The sequence below is a fragment of the Vanessa atalanta genome, chromosome 3, assembly GCF_905147765.1.
Source record: "Vanessa atalanta chromosome 3, ilVanAtal1.2, whole genome shotgun sequence".
NCBI lineage: Eukaryota > Metazoa > Arthropoda > Insecta > Lepidoptera > Nymphalidae > Vanessa > Vanessa atalanta.
The window spans coordinates 7,765,196-7,788,753 of NC_061873.1; the positions used below are offsets into that span (position 1 = coordinate 7,765,196).

Here is a 23,558-nt window from a genome sequence, read left to right on the forward strand (position 1 = left end):
AATCTAATAATTTTATTTTATTACAATAGATCGTAACAAGAAATTTTATTGTAATTATAGAAAATTATTATTATTGTATCACTTTAACTTATAAAATGTTTATATTAAAAACTAGAATCAGAAATAAAAATATTAGTAAAAGAATATACAAATATATAATTTCGTTATTTGCTTTCTAGTAATAGAAAAAAGTAAAAAACTAAAGCAGTATCAATTTTTATTTTTTGTAGTTATACAACTTCAGTATTCATATACAGGATATTATATAAAACAAACTGACATAATATTGAATATGGATTATGGACTATAAATTAAAAGGTGCAAAGTTTGTTTATTTTTATCTGTGTATTTTTAACAGTTCTGATACATTTCCTGATTTAATGTGTTGGTTAAAAATTATCAAACTACCTTAAGCTCTAATTTCCAAAATAATGTTCCATATCTAACAAAATGTTATTATTAGAATATAACATAATATTGATTTCTTATTTTTATATTTAGTGTTAAAAAAAATACTTACAAATTAGATTTTACTATTATATAACATTTATTTGTGGTTATTTCAATAAGGAATAAAAAACAAATATTCGTTTAATTACTTTTGTATACATATTTAAATATTTGTATATCCATCAAATGTTTTACTCTGACTTATTTTTTACAGTGTATAAGATTTGATTTGTTTGGTAAATAAGATAAAGTGCACTCACAAATACTGCATTAGCCCTGAAATGGAAAATTTATTTTTAAAAATTTATTTGTCTCTTAATTATGGAGTAAGTGAGAAAATAATTTTTAACAACTATTTCAAAAGCATTTTATGTAGCAAAATAATAAATTTTGCCTTAAGGTCGTAAATTATTAATTACCATGCAGTTTCTCAATGATGAAAAAATATATAAAAAAATGTGTTGTTGTCTAATTGTCTATATCTAATAATAGTGTCTTCCATAGTCATTTAATTTTAATCAATGATATATGCTTTAAAACAGCTCCAAATATTGTGTGTGTATTTTTGCATATTAGTACTAGCAAATTGTACTTACTGTCCTTCCTTAAAGTATTCCTTCAAGGTATTAGAAAATCTTTTGGAATACTTCACAAATTCTCTTTTTCTTTGCTCTAGAGCCTGCTTTCCCTGACCAGGTGTATATGTGGAAACCTCATTAACTGCATCCAGTAGTTTTTTTATAGCTGATGCTATTTCTCTGTAAATATTACATTATTTATATTTGCCCTTATTAATTATGTATTGGTTATCATATCATAGGTTTTTTTTTAAATATATACTTTACAAATAAAAAATATTTGAGACAAAATCAGTAAGGCTGATATATGATTTGAATATGCTATCATGTAATATCACATTGACCATTAAATTTTGTCAAGATTACCATCCCAGCATAATGGTCTGTGTTGTGGCCACACTTCTAAAAAATCTCCTGCTGAGGGTCAATCAAGAACATTCTGGACTATAATAGTGAAGAGCATCATACTTTGCTTACTAAAATGATTTTTTGTAACTGGTGTTGTCTTATAACAGCACCCTTATTGATCCATATTATTTACAGCCTTAAATATATTTTACTTTTAATGAACATACTTGATGGTTTCAAGAAAAGTCTTCCTGTCAGTAATTTCATCAGGGATCCTGCTTAAAATCTTTTTCAATGCAGCAGACTTCTTGTTAAGTTCCTGGAATGCTTCTTCTGATCTATTCAGTCTTAAGTCAGCACCTTTTAAATTTTCATAACAAAAAAAAACACTTAAAATTTTGAAACATAAAACAAAATCATATTTAAAAATATTAGTTATTCAGAGTAAATAAAATTTGTAAATTTATACAGACATTCAGCCTCAGTTAATGTTCCTTGAAGACGAAGTAAGCTTTCATTCATATTAACAGGAATATCAGCTCTTCTCATAATTCCAGCAACCAAGTCATAGTTAAGACCTGGCAAGGCAGCCTCAGCCTTCGTGAGAGCAGCTCGTAATGTTTGTGAAGCCCCCAAATCATATTTTTCTAACTGAAATTTGGTATTATAAAGTTACTAAATTTGTTAAAGATAAATAAAAAAATTGTCAGTCTTAAGAATATTTGTACTAATTTAATGACACCTTTTTTCATAGATATCTATTCAAAGTATTATAATGATAATATTTATCTAAATTTTTATCTTAATAAGCCAAACACAATTATGGCACTCTAAAATATAAGTTACAGAATCATATATGACACAAGTCACAAATTGCTCTGATAACAACAATCAATGTGTGAAAGGACTTCACAATTATTTGTCAATCGCATTACTCGAAAAAATTAATTTTGTAGCAGACATTTAACAAATAAAAACAGATTACTTTATAAGTATGGTTTACATGCTCTGCGTTTATAAGAATGTACTTGGGTTTTTATTTACCTGAGTTAAAACAGGACGTATGAGAACTGGTAAAACCAATGAGGTGACGGGCAACTCATCGCCCATTGTCATTCTGACCGAATGTGATTGAAATGTTACAACAAAAACAAACAATATAGAAGGAAAATGTAAGAATAATCGGAATAGGACTTATTAAACACAGTATGGTTTATTTAGAATGTAGACACTTGAAATAGTCAATGACAGCGACAGGAAATGTAATAAAAAAAACTGACAATTTTGTTTGACAAGTGTCTAACTTGTCGACAGACGACAGAATATTGTAACATTTGTAGCCATTGGGCATTGACTATTAAAAGTTTATTGCAGTGTAGAAGTAAAGACATAGACAAGTATCTTAGTTTTTAAAAAGTGTCCATCAAAATGTATGAAATATAGCACTTTTAAATCTATAAAAATACGCGCTAGCACTCTGTAAAGTAGTAAAATTAAATAAGAAAGCGAAAATTAAATATTCACCTGCTAAAGTCAAATTTATTATTATGCCCTACTTATATACAAATACAAATTGAAAATAGTTACACAATATATTTCCGTAAACATATTGTTCACATTCCTTTTGTCTACATTCCTTTAATGACATAGGATATTTACAAAAAAGTACCACCATCTTATAAAATTCTATATATCTCTTCTAAGTATAACATTTTATAAAATTGGAATTCAGCCTTGTCTAAGTTAATATATATCCGTTGTGCCTGTAATTGCCTCGCTCACCCTTCAAGCTGGCACACAATAATGGTACAGTTGGCCACAATTTTTCATCATCAGTGAGAATTTTACTAAATTTTTGTCTTTCTAAACTACTGGGTTTAGACCTAGGGATGAGTTGGAATAATATAAGTAAATAAAACAAATAAATTTAAACAATATTATGTATAGACTTTTATAAATTCTGAGCTTTCATAACTGAAAAAAAATATATATACATAATATACTAATCTGCACTACAATTACCACATCCACAGTCTAATTTGACTAAAGTATACTATATAGAGGCTTAACATTTTACAATATTGACATTTGTCAATGTCAAATGTCAATGTAAATTTGTCACTAGAGTCGGTTTCTATTTTCACAACTGTTTCAGTTTAATTAATTGTTTTGATTAAAACTACGCTTTATTGGTGTTAAAGTTTGCATACAATAAAGAAATGGCTAAGAATACTTCCAGTTCCGCATTTCGAAAAATTGACATTGATCAATACAACGAGGATAACTTTAAAGAAGACGAATCCGAACAATCCATACCAACTGGTCCTGATGAGGGAGAAGTCTGTGCATTACTCAATCAATATCCTTTTCAGTCTAACACCCATTGCTAATCATTTCAAAAATTTTACACTTTATCCGCCCTCATACCTTGGTAGTTTGTTGACATTATCAATTCAATGACTCATACTTGATTTAACAAACGAATATTGGTATTAATCAACAATTAATAACTCCTACCAATAAAAGAATAACTGTAGTTCGTTTATTCTATAAAAATGTAATTATATTTTAATAATAAATTTTGGAAACAAACAGAAACATTGTTACTGCTTTTTGTGTTTACAACTTAGTACTTTCATTTATTTACAAACTTAAATTAACTCGCAATATCGATATTTGTGAATAAAATGTTATTGGATTATTACAATAACATTTTATTCACAAATATCTATATTGCGAGTTAATTTTAGTTTTCAAATATTGTTGTGCATCAATGATCATACTCTTGAGAAATACCGAATGTATCGCTATGAGATTATAACTTTATAACCAATCCACACTAAAATTTTCCATAGATAGTTATATGCAATCATTTTTTTTTATTTAATAGTGAAGTGGGCGTGAAACAAAATATTCTCAAATAAGAGTTGAAATTTATTGAATATCTTTTTAAATAAAATTGCAATGTTAAAACTAGAATACATACTAGTAGTAGTAATATATGACTATAAAAAAATAATTGCTTTGACAGTTTGCATGTGTGACATATAAAAAATAAAGTTAATGTTACAACATCATACACTGGTCTTGCTAATTGGTAACCTGTCTATTTTTTAAAAGTAAAAACTAAATGTAATTAAAAACAGAATATTGCATGAAACATTGTTAACTTGTAAATTCTAATAGGATTTATTAACTCGGCAAACAACAATGAACACTATGTGTGGAGAATATTGTATCATGTCATGTGTATTTAACAGCATCATCATTTTATGACATGTGGACTTTCAATGATTGTAGATCTTAAAAATTATGTTCCACCTAATATAGATGAAGATTTCAGAAATTATCTTGCATGTAGTAGTAGTAACTACATTGCTATTGTCATACTCTGTCAATATTTTTTCTTAACCACAAAAATACAGGTCGCTTTGTTGAAGCCCTTAAACATGTTTTGAACAATGCTCCCCTGGGATCGTCGAATCAGCAAATTAAAGTGAGTAGCAAGAAACTGCTTGTCTTACTGTCTATATAATATTTGATATTTTGCATTGGCAAGAACACATGAACAACTTCACAATTCGATGATTTTAGATTAAAGGTATATTTTATATCAATGTCATATTTATGTATCAAAATTATCTACAATAGGCTTAAGAAATCTCCGTCCACAGGTAGGTAAAAATGCATTGATGCACTTTAGGGTCTTATGAAACTCCATAATGGTGATATAAACTCCTATGTAATATGGTAAAAAAGCAAAGCAAAACAATTATTCAATAATTACAATTAAAATGAATGGGAAATTAATCTTTATGATGACTCTGCACAGTTTGGCAACAATCTGTTCCTTTTTTTCTTTTTAGTAATGATATCTGAATGTATCATATCATATTGTATATTAAATTACAAAATATAGTCTGCAAGTTAGCTGATGACTAGTAATTGTCGTCAATCTATGAAAACCACATTAAAGATTATATTGGTGTATAAATCGTACCGAAAAATCTCTTTCGTGTCTTGTCCATCCTACGTGACATTAATAATCTGTGCCCTGTCGGCACAACAAAAAGCCATTAAACTAAGAATTGAATTGGCGTTCTTTGGTTTTCTTTCGATAATTAATTTAAAAATTATTTAACATGGCGTACTTTTGAACGAGTATGATAACGTTTAAACGTGTTATCTCTACCAAAGCTGCTTAAACTTGCACTGATTAACTTATAGGACAACTCAGTTTGATAAAAAACTGAGTAATCAATCCATCACCAACACTTGTAAAGCAGCGGCGAACCGCGCACGCAAATCCTTACTAACCGATATATCCTGCGGGCAGCAAGTCTTAATATGGCTGTTATTTTAATTATAATTTGTTTTTTCCAAATCATAAAGAGACGGCTCATAATGCGAAGCATCAGAAAATGTATTACAATCCAAAATTGTTACGTCTCATTTCAGCAACTATTTTTATAATTATACTCTTATTTGTTCGCAGAATCAAAGTAGTTTACATACAGTTATCTAAATCTTATAAAATGTAGATAATATCTGTTTGTTTTCAAAAATTTCATTGATTTAATGTGACATACCTATTTATTAAGTATTGTACGTAGGAAGGAGGCATTCATTAATCACGTGACGTTTGAAGGGATTGAAAACCCCTCCCGGGTTGGATAAAAATCACGAAATATCACAAGGGGGGGGGGGGGGTGTAGTAAAATATCACGTGTATTCAAATATCATTTGTATCAAACACGTGATTTCTTAAAAACGGCTTATAGTGTAACCCTAAATGATGAAGTGTGATGACCGCGCTTGATGGACATGTGCGGTGTTCTCTTCGATCTATTCTTTCGGAATGCTTCGTTATACCTCCTCCTATTTTACCGTAGTCCGAGGGCATTGTTTAATTAAATGTGTTCATGTACTCGTACAATATATGTTTTTCGGAAGATTACACCATTCGTTTATTATTATTTTTATGACAATCAAAACAACCTGCAACCATTCTGTCTAGACATTTTTATCATGGTCTTTAATTTCAGAATAAAATAAGATTATACTTTATACCTGTATTTAAAGATAATATTCTAAAAAATGAGTTGTAGGTATTAAAAATACACGTGACGTTGGGTGTGGGGGGGTGTTGTATTCTTAAACCTCACCAAGGGGGAGGGGCGGTTAAAAAAATGCAAAAAAGGATCACGTGATTATTGGACGGCCTCAAACTTTAAGGAACAATGAACACTTACGTAAAAAAAAATTAGTGACGTTATATTTTTTTTAATAAATTCGTTTCAGTAATTATATGCTGCCTATTGATAATGGCTATCTGACTCACTGTCGTTTAATTATAATTAATAAAAAACCAAAAGACTCATATTTTAAAATAAATAGAACAAATAAATTGGAATTTTATTATTTTCCTATTTTTTTCATATTTACGTCTAACTTTCCAGAATTAAAACTACACAGTATTTAACAAAATATATGATATTATGCACCGATGTCTATATTGCAGTAACATATGTATACATAATCAAAGTAAATTATAAAATTGGTCGGCGGACAGGCAATTGGGTCACCTGAACGTACGGAACTACAAGCGGCCATATATATTGGCGCTGTAAGAAATGTTTACCATTCCTAACAGTTAATGATTACATAAGGACCGCTTTAGTATAAATTTCGACAAACGTATTGTTTTTTGGTTTATTTTCCCCCTTTTATGATGTTTAGTACATACTTTACTGTATTGTTACTATAAACTGCATACTACAATAAGTTAGCTAAAAAACAAATTATAAATCTCTTACGTAGTCATATTTATATCATGTAATATCCATTGCTGGTTGTTTGTTTACAGTTGGAGCAGTATTATAGACAGGGTTGGGCAGTATTTTAATTACTTGTAATTAAAATACAAATACGTATTTGGTATTTCTATTTCTTCCTTAAAATGTAATTTGTATTTTAAATACCTGACGCAAAGGTATTTCGTAATTAGGATTTCAAATACTTGAGGCATCACAATCCATTTATTCTTCATTTAGCGATCGTAAGTGTGAGTGCGGGGCGCGAGAGCGTAATGATGGTAATGCTAATAGAGTTGGCAACACTACACAGCAAGAGGATGTTTGTCGGACAATACATTCAAAAAATCTAGTTTTATGAAAGGGAACTCTGGGTTTGAAAATTCATATACATATACACACATATACGAGCAGGATCTGCGACCGACGGGATGTATGTGAAGTGGTGTCGAATTTTTTCTAATACTTTTAGGAATTTTCAAATACTAAACCTAGCATTGTGAATGCATAAAAAACTCATTCACAATTTCTTATTATGTATTTTGTAATTGGTATTTCAATTAAAGCAAATCATGTATTTTACCCAGCCCTGATTATAGAGAGAAGAGGACTCTTATTACATTTATTATTACTTAAAGCACATAAATATATATTATTAAATAATTTGCTTATATATATACGTGGTATAAATTGTTTTTTCTTTCAGGATAACGCACTTACTCTGACATTGAAAGTCCTACTCGCAATAAAGTCTGCGCAGATCGAAGAGGCCGTTGGTACTTTATCACAAGATGATATAGACATTTTGATGAAATACATTTATAGAGGATTTGAATATCCATCAGAAGGATCAAGCGGGCACCTTTTGCTATGGCACGAGAAGGCTTTTAACATTGGCGGTTCCGGTTCTATTGTCAGGGTCTTATCCGACAGAATGACAGTTTAAATATCTTACCAAATATTATACGCATTATAACTTATTTAATAAACTTTTCATTACATTGGAAACTTTTATTACCTTTCTACAGATTGCGTCTTGAGATGGATGATACAATATAAATCATAGTTCTACACTCGTATTTTTCATTCCATTTTCTTTTTATTTGTTAAACAAGATATTGTGAACATGAGTAAGATGAATCCTAGTGTTAGTTAGTGATTTACCATGTAACTATACTAGACTTGTCGAGAACAGTAGATCATCGTCAAGCTTTTGTATGAAAACTTTTATTTATGTAGCGGTCGATTTCGACAACGAAAATAAACTATTTTGTGACTTTTTATAATTGTAATAACTACAAAAAAAAAAATTTTTGTTTTTACTTAATACTAATTTTCTCTTTTTTAGAGGAAGTATTTTTCTCTAAACTACTCTAGTGGAGGTTATGGATTCATGTAAACGAATTTCATCCGTCATGATGTCCTCGCGATGTTTTCCTACACCGCTGCCCATAACAATACCCGCAACTATTGGTACAAAAATTAATGTTCTAATCGCTAGGCCATATTGTAACTGTTTTCTGTACATCGCGATTTATAGGCCCAGACTCAAGGCCAGACGGTTAATTATTTCAAATGGATTATTTTTATTTTGAATATGAATAAGTTATTGTTGTCCTTCAAGTAACAATATAAAGATAAAAATTAATGGTTTTCGCCACTATTCGCTTCAAAATACTATATTAAATAATACAAGTTTATTATAATATAATGACAATGTATTTAAAATTTGTTTTACGGACAATTAACTTTAATTTGGACTTAACAAACTAATAACCATACTACTATCAGACTAATATGATGCGAAAGTAACTTTGTCAGTCTATTTGTTACCTCATCACTATTAAACCGGTGCTTATAATGATTTTAACGCAAAGGAATCGTGGTAAAGTAAACCAAAGCCGTAAATAACGAAATTATGAATTCGACGTGATTAGAATCGCAAGGAACAGATACATAGCATAACATAAATATAAACATCATCTTCCTGACAATGTCTCGGAAGTATGAGTTTACTTTCACATACGTATGATAGTAAATCTTGATTGAAGTAAAGTTTAGTCAGTAGGTACAAATAATATCGTGCTATTAAGTATTGGATAAGCTCTATTTAATTATTGAAGTTTTATTTATCATAAGATGCTTTTCAATTATATATAAATAATTTAATAATCTATATAAATCGATAGGTACTTAACGTTAAATTAAATTAAATGCAATTAAAGCAGTGAATGTTCCGCCACCTGCCAAACTGCATCTACACAACGACGGTGAGCGAGTATTAAAGAAAGTAATCGTTAGCCCAGGTTACAGGCAGCCTCTCTTTACCGAGAGAATGCACTATATAAAGCAACTCAATACACTTGTCAGTCGATAGTTTTAGCTGTACCTTGGACTTACACTCACCAGCCGTACAATGGAAATACCGGTTAGTATTTTTTGTCTGTTGTGGCGATTGCACCGTAACTACTTGACGAGATCAATTGCTTTGCAACTCGGAAGTAATCACATTACATAATTTCTTATATAATATTGTTTCCGTTTTTTTTTGACCCTAGCTTGAAAATTAAGCACTAAAAATTCTTACGTAAAGTGCTCTAGATTAATAATTATGTTATTATTATTCGTATAACATTCTTTGACAAAAAAGAATACAAATCTAATTTTATAATTTATTTGTTGCAGAAATTAATAACATTACTATGCTGCGCTAGCATTTGTCTCGCATCACATTACACCCACACGATACCAGTAGAAGGTTATGAAACTGAGTTGCAGGATCTTGGTCAACATGTGGAAGTACCCGAAACTCCAGTTAAAGTAATAAAAATAACTAAAACAATTGCAGTGAAAATTCCTGTACCTTACCCGGTAAAGGTAGTGGAAAAGGTGCCTTATCCTGTTCATGTCAACAAACCATATCCTGTACCAGTACCTCACATTGTTAAAGTTCCCGTAGCGCACAATCCTAGCCACGGTCAGGAAGCTCTCGACGTCGGACATGGAAGCCAGTTCCAAAATCGACAACACGACGGTAACTCATATCAAGTGCAAGAATCTCCTCATGATATATCAACAGGCGGCGAAACGCACGATGGTTCTAACTCTTATGACGAAGGTAATCACGAAAATAGCTATGGAGCCAATGGTGAGGAAAATAATCAGGGCGGTAGCTATTATGCACACCCCTCGCAAGACATTCACGGATTTTCTGGCGACCAAGATGGCCATAATTCTTATCAATCGAATAGTTACGATCAAGCTATCCAGAACTATTTAAGCAATTTGAAACCAAATGAAAACATTGGTGGATCAAGTGGTTATCATTAGCATTTATACTGTTTTAACATATAGTTTACTATAAGGTACCTGACTGTCATGAAGAAAGAGTTTCAACATTATACGAATATTACAAAAAGGTGTAATTCAAAGGTGCATTCATAGGTAGGTAGAAAATGCCAATCGTGTCATTGTAAATAGTAGCGTGATAACTTTCACATAAACTGGGAGGACTTTAGAAAACACATTAAAAGCAGGTTTATGTTAACTGAAGGATTTTATGCATTTTAGATAAAATTATGCTCTTGATGTTTAAAATAAACAGAAGAAAGGTAATTATTGGTCCATTCAACTGTTACGAACTCTATTTCGAAATTGTTACTAGATGTGTATGTTATATGTAATATTGTTAATTTTGAAATAAATTATTAACACATTTTCTATACCAATACTTTTATTTACTGCCATTCTACAAACTTTTGTTAACCTAAAAAAATACAATTACATAACAAAATTAAAGTTTGCTTTCGAATGTCGGTACAATGTAAAAAAAAAGTTATGATATAATTCAACTCTTACAAAGTTAACTCCGAATATAACACTAAGATTAGGCAAAGACATAAAAAAACACCACGTATTATTTTTTTCTAATAAAATATATTATTCTTATCGCTAAATTACATCTTATACTGACTGTATTTGTTCTGTACATTTTAAGCAATGCTAGTGTTTGGAAAAGTTGAGGTTGAACTCTAAAGAATGCCTATATAACTACAATGCATTTAATAAGTTTAACGTTGTAAATATTTAACAGAATACGGCATATGCACATGAATACATTTACTTAGTAGCTATTAGTCACGACATTCAATCAATACCTACAACATTAATAAATAACTACTTCTACGATGTTGCTGCAATATCCCATAAATAAAACTTTACTTTTCCATACAGCCGATACATTCTTTGACCGTTTACGTGACAAAAATACGTATTAAGCCTATTTCATTGTGAAGACGATTAGATTTTGAGTTCTGACACACGTAACTTAGCGTACCTGTCGACCGGATGCGGCGCTACACGTCGAAAGTGTCGCGCTACTATCTTCCGCAAAACTTCTTCGAGAACTAGGTTCTAAAAGCTCGACACTTATATGTGTATTTTAGAAAATGTACAACACGGAGACTGAGCGACCGTACAACTCAAAATAAAATATAGGTAAAAATTTAAATCATAAACTTAAAAAAATCCCAAATATTTCGAAAGTGCACGGAGTCTCGCACGCACTAGTAGGGCGGCAGGTACTGCACGCGCGGGCGCTTGCCGGCCAGCTCGTGCTCGTCGGGGCAGCGCTCGTCGGGCGGCTTGAGGGAGCTGCGCAGCGGCTCGGGCTTGTCGTCCTCGTCCGACACGTACATGCGCGTCAGGTCCGACGCCACGGACGCCGTCTCGCACACGCTGCACACGGACGCGGTATCACGACACGAGCACACACACATACATACACGGCCGCCCTCGCCGCTATTTCGATTTGGAAGATTCATCTATTCCATGATCGCGTTCACTTATTTCATGCATTCGTATGCCATTACAAATTGAATATTATACAACAGGCATTAGATTTTCGGAAAATAGTTAGAAAAATAGGAATATTTTATCAGATGAGAATTTCGGTTACAAAAACATTTTGATAAAACTTTTTAACATATAAACTATTGACCACTAATGTAATATAAAAAATAGAAATTTGTAAACACTGATAGCTTACCTATTATTGTAATAATCAGAGTCCGTCAGTCGAGTACTGAAAGCGCTGGTTTCTTGCTTCACACTCATGATGGTCGGAAGTATGACCGAGGAGCTCTCGAGGGTCCCGAGCTGGGACACCTCAAGCGGGACGTGCGTTATTTCTTGAGGAGATAAGTCCTTCATTGTATCGTCTTCGACCGGTATAATTGATCTGCGAACACTTTTTTTGATAAGAATAAATTGTTTTGGTCGCTTCTTGGTGGTACCTACTCAGACGGGCTTATACAAAGCCAGTCGGGGTACCACCCACTCATCAAATATTCGCTAAACCGTAATATATACTTAGTATTGTATTGTTCCGGGTTTAAAGGTGACTGATCCAATGTAACTACAAACGCAAGGAGCACAACATTTTAGTTCCAAAGATTGGCGGCGTGTAAGGAATGGCTATTATTTCTATGGGCAGTGGTGACACTTACCATCAGGTGTCCCTGTATAGGTATATCATAAAAAATTGGTTTTCAATAAATCACTTTTGCCCAAATATCGGCATTATAAAACACGCTTTACACTGTCAACCCACCGTCCACCACGGAAAATTATATAATCTACCTGTAAAAATGCCTACTAACCATTCAAATTGAAATACAGCAATATCTTAAAGACGTCTTGTCTTCGTATTAAGTAATTATTTTTAAACTTTATAATAAAGATTCAACTTTATAATGTTAATGAATTTATTGTAAAACCGTCGCAATTGAGGATAAGTGTTTATTTAAATGACATGTTTTGGGTATACAGAATTTAAGTTCCAAGTTTCTATGTAAAAATATGATTGAAACGCTCCTGACGCAAACATTCTTTTTTTTTTTAAATAGTTTAAAAAAAGACATTTAGAACAGAAGAAATCAGATATAGTAAATGAATAAACTATAATTATTACTCACTTTGCCAAATCTAGAGTGAGTTTGTATTTTTGAGATTTTTGTACTACGTCTAACCAGCTTGGTTTGTTAATAATAACTTCATCTTCCGTCGTGGAGAAAGATGATCCAGGCCTAGAAGAAAATAATGAAAAGTTTTATTACATTTATAGGCAATTCTAACAAACAAATAACAATAATTCAATATAACTAAGATACTTACATGGGCGTAAAATTCATAATAGTCGATAGTTTCTGCTTTTTGCTGTGTATTTGAAAGAAATTTTCGGGAGGTGGTGTTAACATTGATCCCTTCGACATCTCTGGTAAGACGCAGTTTTTCGTCTCGGCTGAATGAATGATACTGCTCTCGGATATATCGCTCAGGGAGAACTTCAACTTTGCTAGAATAATACTTTAAATGTAACGACATCTCATACTCAGTTAAACTTATATGAAGTGCCAATGCAATCACAATCATAATATTTTTTAATTAATAAATGAAATAATTTAAGTATAAATGAATATAAGGCAATAAATAATGACTATGATACGAATTAATAAAATAAAAATATTCCTTACAAACATCAATAGGCGATATCTTGCCAGCCACTTCGTACAGAAAGTCAGGCGTCCAGAAGTTCGGTATGCTAATGAAAACTTTGCCAGTGTCTACTGGCATATGGAAACCAAGCTTATGTAAAAGTTGCAAGAATTTCAAGTCTTTACAAATTGAGGCTTGTTGGCAATTCCACGGCACCAAGGGTATGGATTTGTTCAGGACTATAAAAAAATATTCATTATTATTATGTGAAAAAAAATCATTGTCATAAACAAACACGATTAACTGACAAAAAACCATCACAACAAGAAAGGATTCAAGATGTGCATCGTATTTTTACTTTTTAAGCAATTAGGAATTATGAATTTAATTTAAAATTTTTAGTTAGGGATCTACTCACGCAAAGAATGATACGATACTGGAGATAGGACGGGCAAGTCCGAGGGCTGTTTCAGTAATGTCTCGTATTCCTTTCCGTTTGAATCAAACGTTTTCGTGGCGTTCGAACCGAACATGTTTTTCGCTGACTTTTCTAAATATATTTTCGCAAAACATGTTTCCAAGAGAACGATTTGAACCCAATCCAAAAATTTAGGCATTCCATCCTGTCGGAGCTGTTCACACAATTTCCATATTTCATCTTCTCTATTTTCTTTCACCGTCTCGTGCGCTGCTTTGCTGTGGGAGGGCTTGTCGTTTTCCTTTTTCAAAAGGATTTCAAACTCATCTTTGTTGATGATAAATTGATTGTAAAGTTCCCTTACAACTGCATTTCTATTCTTAACGATGCCATCTTCTTTGAACAGTTTAATAATATCACCGATCACGTCTGCTGAATTACTGCATTGCATGTAATTCCAACTCAACGAAGATAATTCTTCTTCGGTCCATCTATTAGAAAACGTAAACGCGTTTAATTTTTTTAAATGAGAAAAATGAAATAAAATGTTAACTTAAATTTAAGATAGTATGTTGTTTTAATAATCGTAACAATTATAAGATTATAACTTTGAATAGTGTGCGGCTTGCCTTAACCAACCTTAGGATTTACAATCTTATATGCTAGCCACAAGAACAACATTAAATTTAAAAAAAAATTGATTTATCAAAATCGAATTAGCAAAACTATATGAAGAATATTTATTTAATCTTTAAGCGAGAAAAGTATTAATCCAACAGTTAGTATTGTTCTAATAAATGTTGACAAAATCAATTTGAAAACATGTACAATTTAAGTGCAAAGAAACATTGCTTAATGACAAATATTATTTTTTAAATCACGCAAGTTTCTACTGAAATAACCTTGTTAAATGAAGTAACATAGTTACCTATTAGAGTCGCCCTCGGTCGAAAACTGAAACGATTTCTTCTCTTCTAGTGGTGGATTTAGTTCCTCAGCAGACAACAGAATCTCTTTCAAATGCTTATCGTCCTCGAAAATTTCCTTCTCTATGAGGCTAACGGTGTTTTGCATTTTATACGGCTTCTTTATAAACGTGTTGATTACGTACTCAATTAAATCTGACCAATCCTAAAAATGGATAATATATTTAACATAAATAAACCACTGAGTTGCCAACATTCATTTCTTTAATTTGAGCTTATAATTCATCTTGTGTGGTGAAGGAAAAATAATATCGTTATAAACATTATGTGGCGGATGAAAATCTGCCATATTAGAGCAGCGTGATGAAATAAACTCTAATCTTCTCCTCAAATGGAGAAGAGGCCTATTAACCAGCAGTGGGACTTAAGAGATATATCACGTTATAAATATACTTACGTCACATATTTCAAATTCGGATTTCCATATAGATGTGAATGTCTTTAATATTTTCGGCTGAAAGAGGGAAATTAAACATCCGAGCTCCCCTCCGACGTGGTGCATGAGAGTGAAGATACAATCATTTACAAACTCTCCATTTCCCTCGTAATCCTCCAACAGAATTCCATACTGATACATAATTTCCGGCGATGAAAATCTAAAATAGAAGCCAAATTACTAAGTTGAAGAAGTAACTCATAATTATTATTATTCCTACATCTTTACTTTAAATACGCAATATATTTATTTGACTAAAATTATTAATTTGAAATACTTGTAAAAAGTTGTAGTTATTATTTTGCTGGTTAACAATAATTCTGTACTTGAAAATTAATATTGAGTAATTTCCACTAAGGTCCCAGTTACGTGGTGTTTCATTGGATATCTCAACTATTGCAAGCCTAGCAATATCCAATTTTACCAACATTCAAACTATTCCCTATACTGCTTATATTGTATACATACATAAATAAGAGGAAAACATTTGAAATTCAATTCCATTCTTTAAGGATCAAAAACGAAATTACCTAATATTATAATAAGTTCAAATAACTTACTGTCTGATATGGTCGACCATTTTGCCGTCGCCTTTATAGTCTGGCATTTTCAATACATTGTCCAAGAATATAAGAAGAATGTGATTGGTAACAATGAGATCCTAAGGACAAATTAAAATTAAAAAACCATATTCAAGTAAACATTTCACCTTAAATTAAATAAAACAACAATTATAAAACTAATAGAACAGATAACAATAATTGAAAATATATTCTCCAAGGGTTTCTGTTGCTAGTACCTTGCTTGCCTTCTTAATATTAACCATTCGTTCATTCGATAATCAAAAATGTATCGTAGAAATCATTCACTTAGCCAAGTCATGTTAAAATATTATAAATAAACTTAACAATGTTGAATACAATTCTACATTAAATAACAAAGGATAACAGAGCGTTATTTTTTTTTCTTTTTAATTAGATAGAATAAAAGCGTTTTCCTTACTTGTAAATATTGTTTTGAATGATATTTCGGATTGTAGTGTCTCAGAAGAAGAACTAATAGCAAACGCAGTTCTTCGGTTTCGCACATTTTTATTTGTAGCTTGATCAGAGCATCCTTATCGTCGTTACAGATGTGAGCAGATTTTTTGTAAACGTCAATAGCTTGAATAAATTCTCGGATAGCAGTGACGACCTAAAGTAAGAAATAAGAGTAATTAATGTCTAAAGTATACTAATATCAACTAAAAATTAACTATCTATGAAAAAAAAATGATATTAATTGCAAAATTATATGATTTGAAATATGATTAAGAAGAAATAGTTATTTTTTTCATTTAATTTTAAAAATCACTTACCAAATGTAATCTTCTTATTTTCGGTTTTAAGTCATTGCCATCGAGTTTAATGGCCAATTCGAACTGTTCGCACAAGTTGACTCCTTCGGCTGTGAGGTACGAGACGATGTCGAAGGACAGCACCGAGCAAACGTGCTCCAAATCCAATTCAATCTGAGTTGCAAATTTAAGAAAGTAGGTGACGAGCCAAAAGAAATGCGACGTGTCGATCTCCAGTTGCATGTTCGTCAGGATCTGCGTGTGCAGAGTTCGGACCAAGGAGTTGTAGCCCTTCAAGAGGAAGTCGACTGTGAATTCTTTCAATACGTTGGAAATGTCTTCATCGGTCGGTGTATTGTGTGATAAGCCCTGAACATTTATACTGAAATAAAAATGAAAATTTTAAAATCAAATTGATTGCGAGACATGAAATTTCAGAACTCTAGCAACTAACTAAATTGAATAGTTTGTGGACAAAGATGTGTAAATAGTATATATTTTATATAATATTTTAAGTTGTCGGCTTATAATCCTGCAGATTTTGAGTTTTGTCTTCAGTTCAAATGTCAAATTTTGCCCAAAAAAAGTTACCCGGATTTTTAAAACAATATAAAACTGAGTTTCAAACAAAGTTCTCTTTGTATAAAACTAAATATGAAAGTTGCCAGCGCGAATATAAAGGCACGAACACGGAAAACAATTGAGAGTTATATAAACGAAGTCCTCCAAGTAACCGATGTGATACCGAAAACACGTGTTCGTTAAAACGAAATAATTACTTATTTCTGTATAACATTTTATATAAGTTTTGTTAATTTATAGCGATTAATATACTATGTACATAAACTCACATATTGGCTTTGCATCTTTTGACGATCTTTTTCCTTTTGCGCTCTTGGAGAGAAACGTTGGCGCGGACTTTGTTGTTAATTCTCTGTTTTAATGGATGCGATTTCTGATGACCAGCTTTTTTTGCCGGCAATTCGTCTTCATTGCTCGAAGTCGATATTGCTCCTTGATTTTCTATTTGCGTGCCGTAGCCGCAATCCGAATTTTCAGATATAACTGTTTTGATTTCATTTTTATTTCCGATTTTTTTGTTTCCTCCATTTTCGTTATTCATGGAATTATGTACCTATAATTTGTAATTGCGATTATCAATTATAGAAATAAACAATCGCTTACTTAACTTATACAATTAATGATCATTATTTGTATCAAAAACTTGCGTTAAGACGTAACGCAAGTTTAGTTTAAATCTTATATTTCAAAACGTGAACGTTTTTCTGCTTGGACGTAATGATGACGTCAGGCAGTGTTTGTAAGAAAACTATCATTTGCAATGTCTCCTTCAATTTTCTATCAGAAACATGTACGCAAACAATAATAACATTAAACAAAACGTGAACACATAAAACACGAACTAACAACAAACAACTGTTTTTATAGCCGACTTCAAAATAGAAGACACTTATTAATTTGGTTGCATTTTTAGATGCTTTTTGCCTCCATCATGAACCAATTTTGAATATTTCTTTGAAAGATTATACTTAGCGTTTGGTACAATTCAAATTCGAAGAAAAGTGTTGAAGTCGCTAGTTTTATCAGCAGGGTACATCAGTTTAGTAAAAAAATACTCACATTCTTCGGGCTCACGGGTTCCGAGCGATTGTATATTTTACTCTCGTTACTTTCGCTATTGTCGCCTGAAGTTTTATCATTTTCATTCTGCGATTGAAATGATTGCTTCCCAGTATCAATGTCGTTTCCTGAAGAATTATTATCCCATCCGTTGTTGACGGAGTTATGTCCTCCATTGCTTTTGCCACTCGCCCCGGTGTCGGATGAGTCTGACGTAGTATCTGATGTTACCATCGGCGATGAATGATCGCTACCTGTTTGATGAGTATTCGAAATATAATAAATTAAAAATATATATATTTATAGTTCTCACTAGCTGTGTTCTGTGTTCCCGATAGTATTTTGATCCCGTGTTGAGGGTAATTCCATACTGGTAAACAGACAGACAGATAGACAAGAATGATAATGGTTATTTTGGTAATTTACAAATATCTATATCACCTATGAAATGGCAGTTTTTTTTTTAAATTACAGATTAACACTTTAAAGTTAAATAAAAGTCACAGTCTCTTTTGTCAAACAAGTGCTGGGTTAGGTTATTCTCCATCTCGATTCTACAGACACTTTTATTTATATAGAACTTATCGAAATGAAATTGATAGCTTAGCTGAAGTCTTAGTTTGCACACATTGTTCATACCTCTGTTCGGTGGAGATGTATTACTCTCATTATCTTCAGAACTCTCAGAAAGGGATGTTTCGAGCCACACATTGAGCAGCTTATGCAATTTCGTTACATGTTGATCTTTGAAAATTAAGGCTATTAGTTGGACCATAGTCACACCCCAATTGATCTGAAAATTAATGGAATACAAAACACACATCTTGATTCTTACCAGAAATTTTATTCAAAGTATTAATTTATTTTTGCATAATCAAAGCCCCTTTCGAAAAAATAAATAAAAAAAAATTACCCTTCTTAAGTGATTTGAATTTCACATGACTGCATGCATGTCTACGACTACTTACAGCTAGCAACTTACCGCATCTGGTATCGTCATCAATTTTATTAGAACTTTGTCGATACTTTGACTGAATAAGTTCCATAATAGCTGATTTTGAATCGTGTGGGATGGATTAGAGAACGTTGGGTTGAGGTGATTAGTATCCTCTGGTATGTGTAAAATATTACGTAAGAATAAAAGTGTGTTACTGATATTCGAGCATTGTTCCGTATTTAAGTTCAACTTTGGTTCAATGTCCGCGTTCTTTTTTAAAAAATCAATGATCACTTTACAAACTCGTTGGTCTGTGATCGCGGCCTTAGTTGAACAGAGCAAGTTGTTAATTTCAAATATAGCATGTCTGCCTATATCTGTTTTGTTAACAGTATCTACCGAAAGGAGACATTCCACGGGTATTGTCAAATTTACCAATATCTTAATTAATAATTCTATCGTCTTATCATCCTTGGTATTTACTAAAAGAGGTATGAGGTCTTTAGTAATGTTCTGACCAAAACTGATACTTCTCCTAAATGTGCGTAAATGTTTGTCTTCTGATAATATATTTTCAAGTATTGTTTCTAGAGCAGCTGCAAATTTAAAAACTCGATTAAAACTGTTAGTAAAACAACATTGTGTATTACATTCAAGTATATAAAATAAAAAGACGTACCATTACAATTTTCATTTACGTGATATCCATCTGTAGTTGCATAGCCAAGATTGCTAAAGGTATTATGTATCTGTGGACTTCTAAGAACCCACTCCATTTCGTAGCTGTAATAAAGAAAAACGAATAAAATTGATACCTAAAAAATAATCGGTAGTGTTATAATAAAAACGGTATTACTTATTAAACAAGAACTTTCATATTATTAAAAATCAAAATAAACCCTTGGACTTAATATAAAATTTCCGTTACTAGTTATTATAGACGAGTTCAAAATTTAAACGCTTTTTTTACCAGTTAAACAATTTTTAGCTCATGTTGAAACATTATTGAATTCAACATGAAAAACATTATTTTTCGGTTCACGATTATATAAAATAACATCGAATAAAGTATATTTCGATATCGATATCGAGGTGGATTATTACTGGATATTTTATATAATAATAGACAAAAAATAAAGACATTTATTCTAAGGAACCATATCGACGATTGGTAACTTCATTAAAATGCTTAAAGAACCAAGGGTTTCAAAATAATTATTACTACATTTGGCAATCCAACCCGGTAAATTTCCAAAGCCAAACTAAGTTACAATATCGCGAAAATTTTAAAAAAGTTGTAAGGATGTATTTAGAACCTTCAGGTTAACAATCAGAGGCAAATTTGGAAATGTAGGTAACAAAAGGACTGAAGTAAATTGCCTATTTTGCTGCGTCTTATGAAACTAAATTAAATAAATCTATACTCATGTAAAGAGAAAATATTTGTTTGTTCGTAATCGCTAAACTCTGAGGTTACTGTATCGATTTTATGATTAATAGTGATATTTTCACTATAAGAAAGCTATTTTATACAAGTTAAATATAGGCTATATTTTAGTATAGTAATAATAAAAATTAAGCCCTTGTTAAATTATGTGCGTAAATTATGAGGTACTTGTAAAGAAAGCCAATGAAAAGGAGCTATCGAAATGCTTTATCCGTGGTCTCCTACATAGGAGACCACGGACATACATATGTATGTATGTAATCTTATAGATACAAACAAAGTTCCCCGAGGGTGAACATAATATAATGACGAACGCGACTGACGTACTTAAAATTATGTATGCTTAATTAAATAACTAAAAAAAAATGTGGCCGCGGAAATAAACAAGTCTTCTATTAACGTGAATTTAAAAGATAATACCGCTTTTAAATATTTCTTTTTTTTTATTCTGGCTTTTATTTGTGCCAAGAGGGCACAGATTATTTCGCCAATGTCACGTGCGATTTAAATATTACATACAAATACAGATATTTTTATTTTTTAAGTTAAATATAAGATTTGTCACCTAGAATACTTTTTTTCCAATTATAATAAATTAAGTTTTAACTGACTCGTATCAAATAATATATAAATCGTATCACTAAATATAAATAATAAATAATGTATGCGCAAAATGTTTTAAATATTATTATATTTTAGTTGTTTTAAATAATAGTATATTATATCAAAAACATCTTAGAAGTATGGTACATATTTGATGTACCTGGATTTACAAAAGCTAGTTTAGACTTTTGTGATATAAACACGATAAAACGCAGTTAATTATTAATTGTACAACCCTAGTTAATATTTCCTTTTATTTTTTTATCATTTCCCTGTTTGTTTCCTATTTTATTTCGAAATATGAAACAAATTAAAAGTCCCATTGTCTCTTTAAAACGTTAAGCTATACTTTATATCTACTATGAAATTAATTTGGACCATATTACTATATCATTAAAATAGATTACTTAAAACTGAATATAAGATAAAGCGTTTTATTTTATCAATTATCTACATAAACAACATTTCGCTCCGTTTCAATTCGTTTAAGTATATCTGTATAACGGCAGTACATACAAAATTACTGTGTCTAGCACGGTCCACGTGAGCGCAGTGAGTAGGTCACGCTTACAGTCGACTCGCGTGTACTGTGCACGTGCCGGTCGAACGCAGTAGGTACGATCGACGTATAGACGACGCCCACTACTAGCTTTAAGCGTTGAAACGTAACACCAGACGTTTTTGTAAAATGTTTTTCAAATGATTATTAAACAATCTTTGTAGATATTTATTAATTCAATCAGAATACTAATTTATTATTTTAACTATCTAATTAGTTGCTCAAAATTAACACATATTTATTTTTTTAATTACATATAAAAAAAAAATTAAGTAAAACTTAGGTATTTCATAATTGATATCTTAAATGACAAAAATGTAATACAGGAAATAAAAAAGAGATTGAATTATTTAATATAATCAAATCCTTCCATCATAGAATATATTAAAAACCATTATTTTTAGTACCTTATAAATGTTAATGATATCAAATTCATAAAAAACCTTAAAAAAACTCACAATCAAATTAATGTGTTTAATTAAATTTTTATTACTAAAATTATTATTTGATCAAAAATTTCAAATAGTTATTTAAAAAATATTACTTTAAAAAAATATATATTACAAAGTATTTTATTCAATGTCATATACATTTATAGAACTTACAAGTTGTTACTATTACCATGATAAAGTTTAAAAAAAGATTAATTTGAAAAGTGTTATTATATTTAGCAATCACTTAATGGCATTTACTTAATTTTTAAAAATTACTAAAAGACACACTACACGAGTAATTACACAAAGAGACAAGCTTAGCTAAACAAATATAAAATTACATACTTATGATTTTATATCAATATGTTTCTACATTAGCTACGCTAGCTATTTCAAATATATATTACAGAGCTTAAAAAAAAAAAGAATGAGTACTTTATTTATGTGCTCTGACAATAGATATCCTTAAAAACAATTATTTGTATTTGAAATTTTTAATTCAATTTCACTCTGGTAATTAATTAAGCAAGTAAAATTAATGTTTAAAAAATATATATATATAAATTTCATTAAAAAATACCTAGATATTTTTGACAACCATTTGATATTACATAATTCATAACTATGAGAATCAGGAATTAATAAGCATTGGCCAGTACAATAAAGAACAGAAAAGCAAGACAAATTATTATAAAAAATAAATATTACCTTGAATCGTTTTAGTTAAATATTTTATAGTTGAGACCATTAGCGCCGTGTAGACCTATTTATTTATTTTTCTAAAACTGTTTATAATTATAAATTTTATATAACTCCTCAAATTAATAAGGAAAAATAAAACAATCCTTATACGAGTTTATTATTATCATATATTATTTATCATATATGAAGTAGCGTAACTAGTATTGACACAGTTTATTTAAAGTCACTTGTATTTTAATACCACACTCAAATGTTTAACGAGTAAAATTCGACTGCTGTTACAAGCTCAAGATACAAACACTTTTTGTGTGGCTTGTACGATACCAAGTTCCAGTGTACACTGAATTTGACAATGACATTATCATTATCGGCGAC

General features: G+C 30.8%; 4 protein-coding genes across 6 annotated transcripts; 2 read left to right on the forward strand and 2 right to left on the reverse strand.

Annotated features, from left to right (window-relative positions):
- Positions 1-200: 200 nt before the first annotated feature.
- LOC125077011 (programmed cell death protein 10) lies at positions 201-2,684 on the reverse strand. Its single transcript, XM_047688781.1, has 5 exons — positions 2,421-2,684; positions 1,850-2,027; positions 1,604-1,736; positions 1,047-1,208; positions 201-726 (listed from the first exon to the last, which is right to left on the reverse strand). Exons 1-5 carry the CDS (start codon positions 2,490-2,492, stop codon positions 642-644), a joined length of 630 nt encoding a protein of 209 aa, XP_047544737.1. The 5' UTR covers positions 2,493-2,684; the 3' UTR covers positions 201-641.
- Positions 2,685-3,460: 776 nt separating this feature from the next.
- LOC125077386 (actin-related protein 2/3 complex subunit 5-B) lies at positions 3,461-8,190 on the forward strand. Its single transcript, XM_047689314.1, has 3 exons — positions 3,461-3,735; positions 4,800-4,872; positions 7,896-8,190. Exons 1-3 carry the CDS (start codon positions 3,596-3,598, stop codon positions 8,133-8,135), a joined length of 453 nt encoding a protein of 150 aa, XP_047545270.1. The 5' UTR covers positions 3,461-3,595; the 3' UTR covers positions 8,136-8,190.
- Positions 8,191-9,605: 1,415 nt separating this feature from the next.
- On the forward strand, positions 9,606-10,757 carry LOC125077270. Its single transcript, XM_047689163.1, has 2 exons — positions 9,606-9,617; positions 9,875-10,757. Exons 1-2 carry the CDS (start codon positions 9,606-9,608, stop codon positions 10,517-10,519), a joined length of 657 nt encoding a protein of 218 aa, XP_047545119.1. The 3' UTR covers positions 10,520-10,757.
- Positions 10,758-10,964: 207 nt separating this feature from the next.
- Positions 10,965-23,529, reverse strand: LOC125076358 (protein timeless). Of its 3 annotated transcripts, XM_047688460.1 has the most exons (18): positions 23,190-23,529; positions 20,118-20,221; positions 19,484-20,034; positions 19,141-19,294; positions 18,698-18,755; positions 18,502-18,565; positions 17,712-17,995; positions 16,882-17,242; positions 16,527-16,718; positions 16,085-16,185; positions 15,486-15,684; positions 15,031-15,233; positions 14,103-14,593; positions 13,723-13,923; positions 13,364-13,544; positions 13,165-13,275; positions 12,237-12,437; positions 10,965-11,926 (listed from the first exon to the last, which is right to left on the reverse strand). In XM_047688460.1, the coding sequence occupies exons 2-18, from the start codon at positions 20,212-20,214 to the stop codon at positions 11,755-11,757; spliced, it is 3,621 nt and encodes a 1,206-aa protein (XP_047544416.1). In that variant the 5' UTR covers positions 20,215-20,221; positions 23,190-23,529; the 3' UTR covers positions 10,965-11,754. The 3 variants fall into 3 exon arrangements, with proteins under 3 accessions (XP_047544416.1, XP_047544414.1, XP_047544415.1); XM_047688458.1 differs by having other exon boundaries at positions 18,502-18,755; XM_047688459.1 differs by having other exon boundaries at positions 10,966-11,926; positions 12,237-12,428; positions 18,502-18,755.
- Between the last annotated feature and the right edge of the window lie 29 nt (positions 23,530-23,558).

Excerpts from the sequence above, each read along its gene's own strand:
- LOC125077386 (XM_047689314.1), top strand. The coding sequence starts at position 3,596 with ATGGCTAAGAATACTTCCAGTTCCGCATTTCGAAAAATTGACATTGAT. Across the intron at positions 3,736-4,799 it reads GTCTGTGCATTACTCAATCA|AGGTCGCTTTGTTGAAGCCC; the intron begins ATATCCTTTTCA and ends CCACAAAAATAC. Across the intron at positions 4,873-7,895 it reads CGTCGAATCAGCAAATTAAA|GATAACGCACTTACTCTGAC; the intron begins GTGAGTAGCAAG and ends TTTTTCTTTCAG.
- LOC125077011 (XM_047688781.1), bottom strand. The coding sequence starts at position 2,492 with ATGACAATGGGCGATGAGTTGCCCGTCACCTCATTGGTTTTACCAGTT. Across the intron at positions 2,028-2,420 it reads TACGTCCTGTTTTAACTCAG|TTAGAAAAATATGATTTGGG; the intron begins GTAAATAAAAAC and ends ACCAAATTTCAG. Across the intron at positions 1,209-1,603 it reads ACTTTTCTTGAAACCATCAA|AGAAATAGCATCAGCTATAA; the intron begins GTATGTTCATTA and ends TAATATTTACAG.
- LOC125076358 (XM_047688458.1), bottom strand. The coding sequence starts at position 20,214 with ATGGAGTGGGTTCTTAGAAGTCCACAGATACATAATACCTTTAGCAAT. Across the intron at positions 19,295-19,483 it reads TGATGACGATACCAGATGCG|ATCAATTGGGGTGTGACTAT; the intron begins GTAAGTTGCTAG and ends ATTAATTTTCAG. Across the intron at positions 11,927-12,236 it reads TCTGATTATTACAATAATAG|CGTGTGCGAGACGGCGTCCG; the intron begins GTAAGCTATCAG and ends GTCCGTGTGCAG.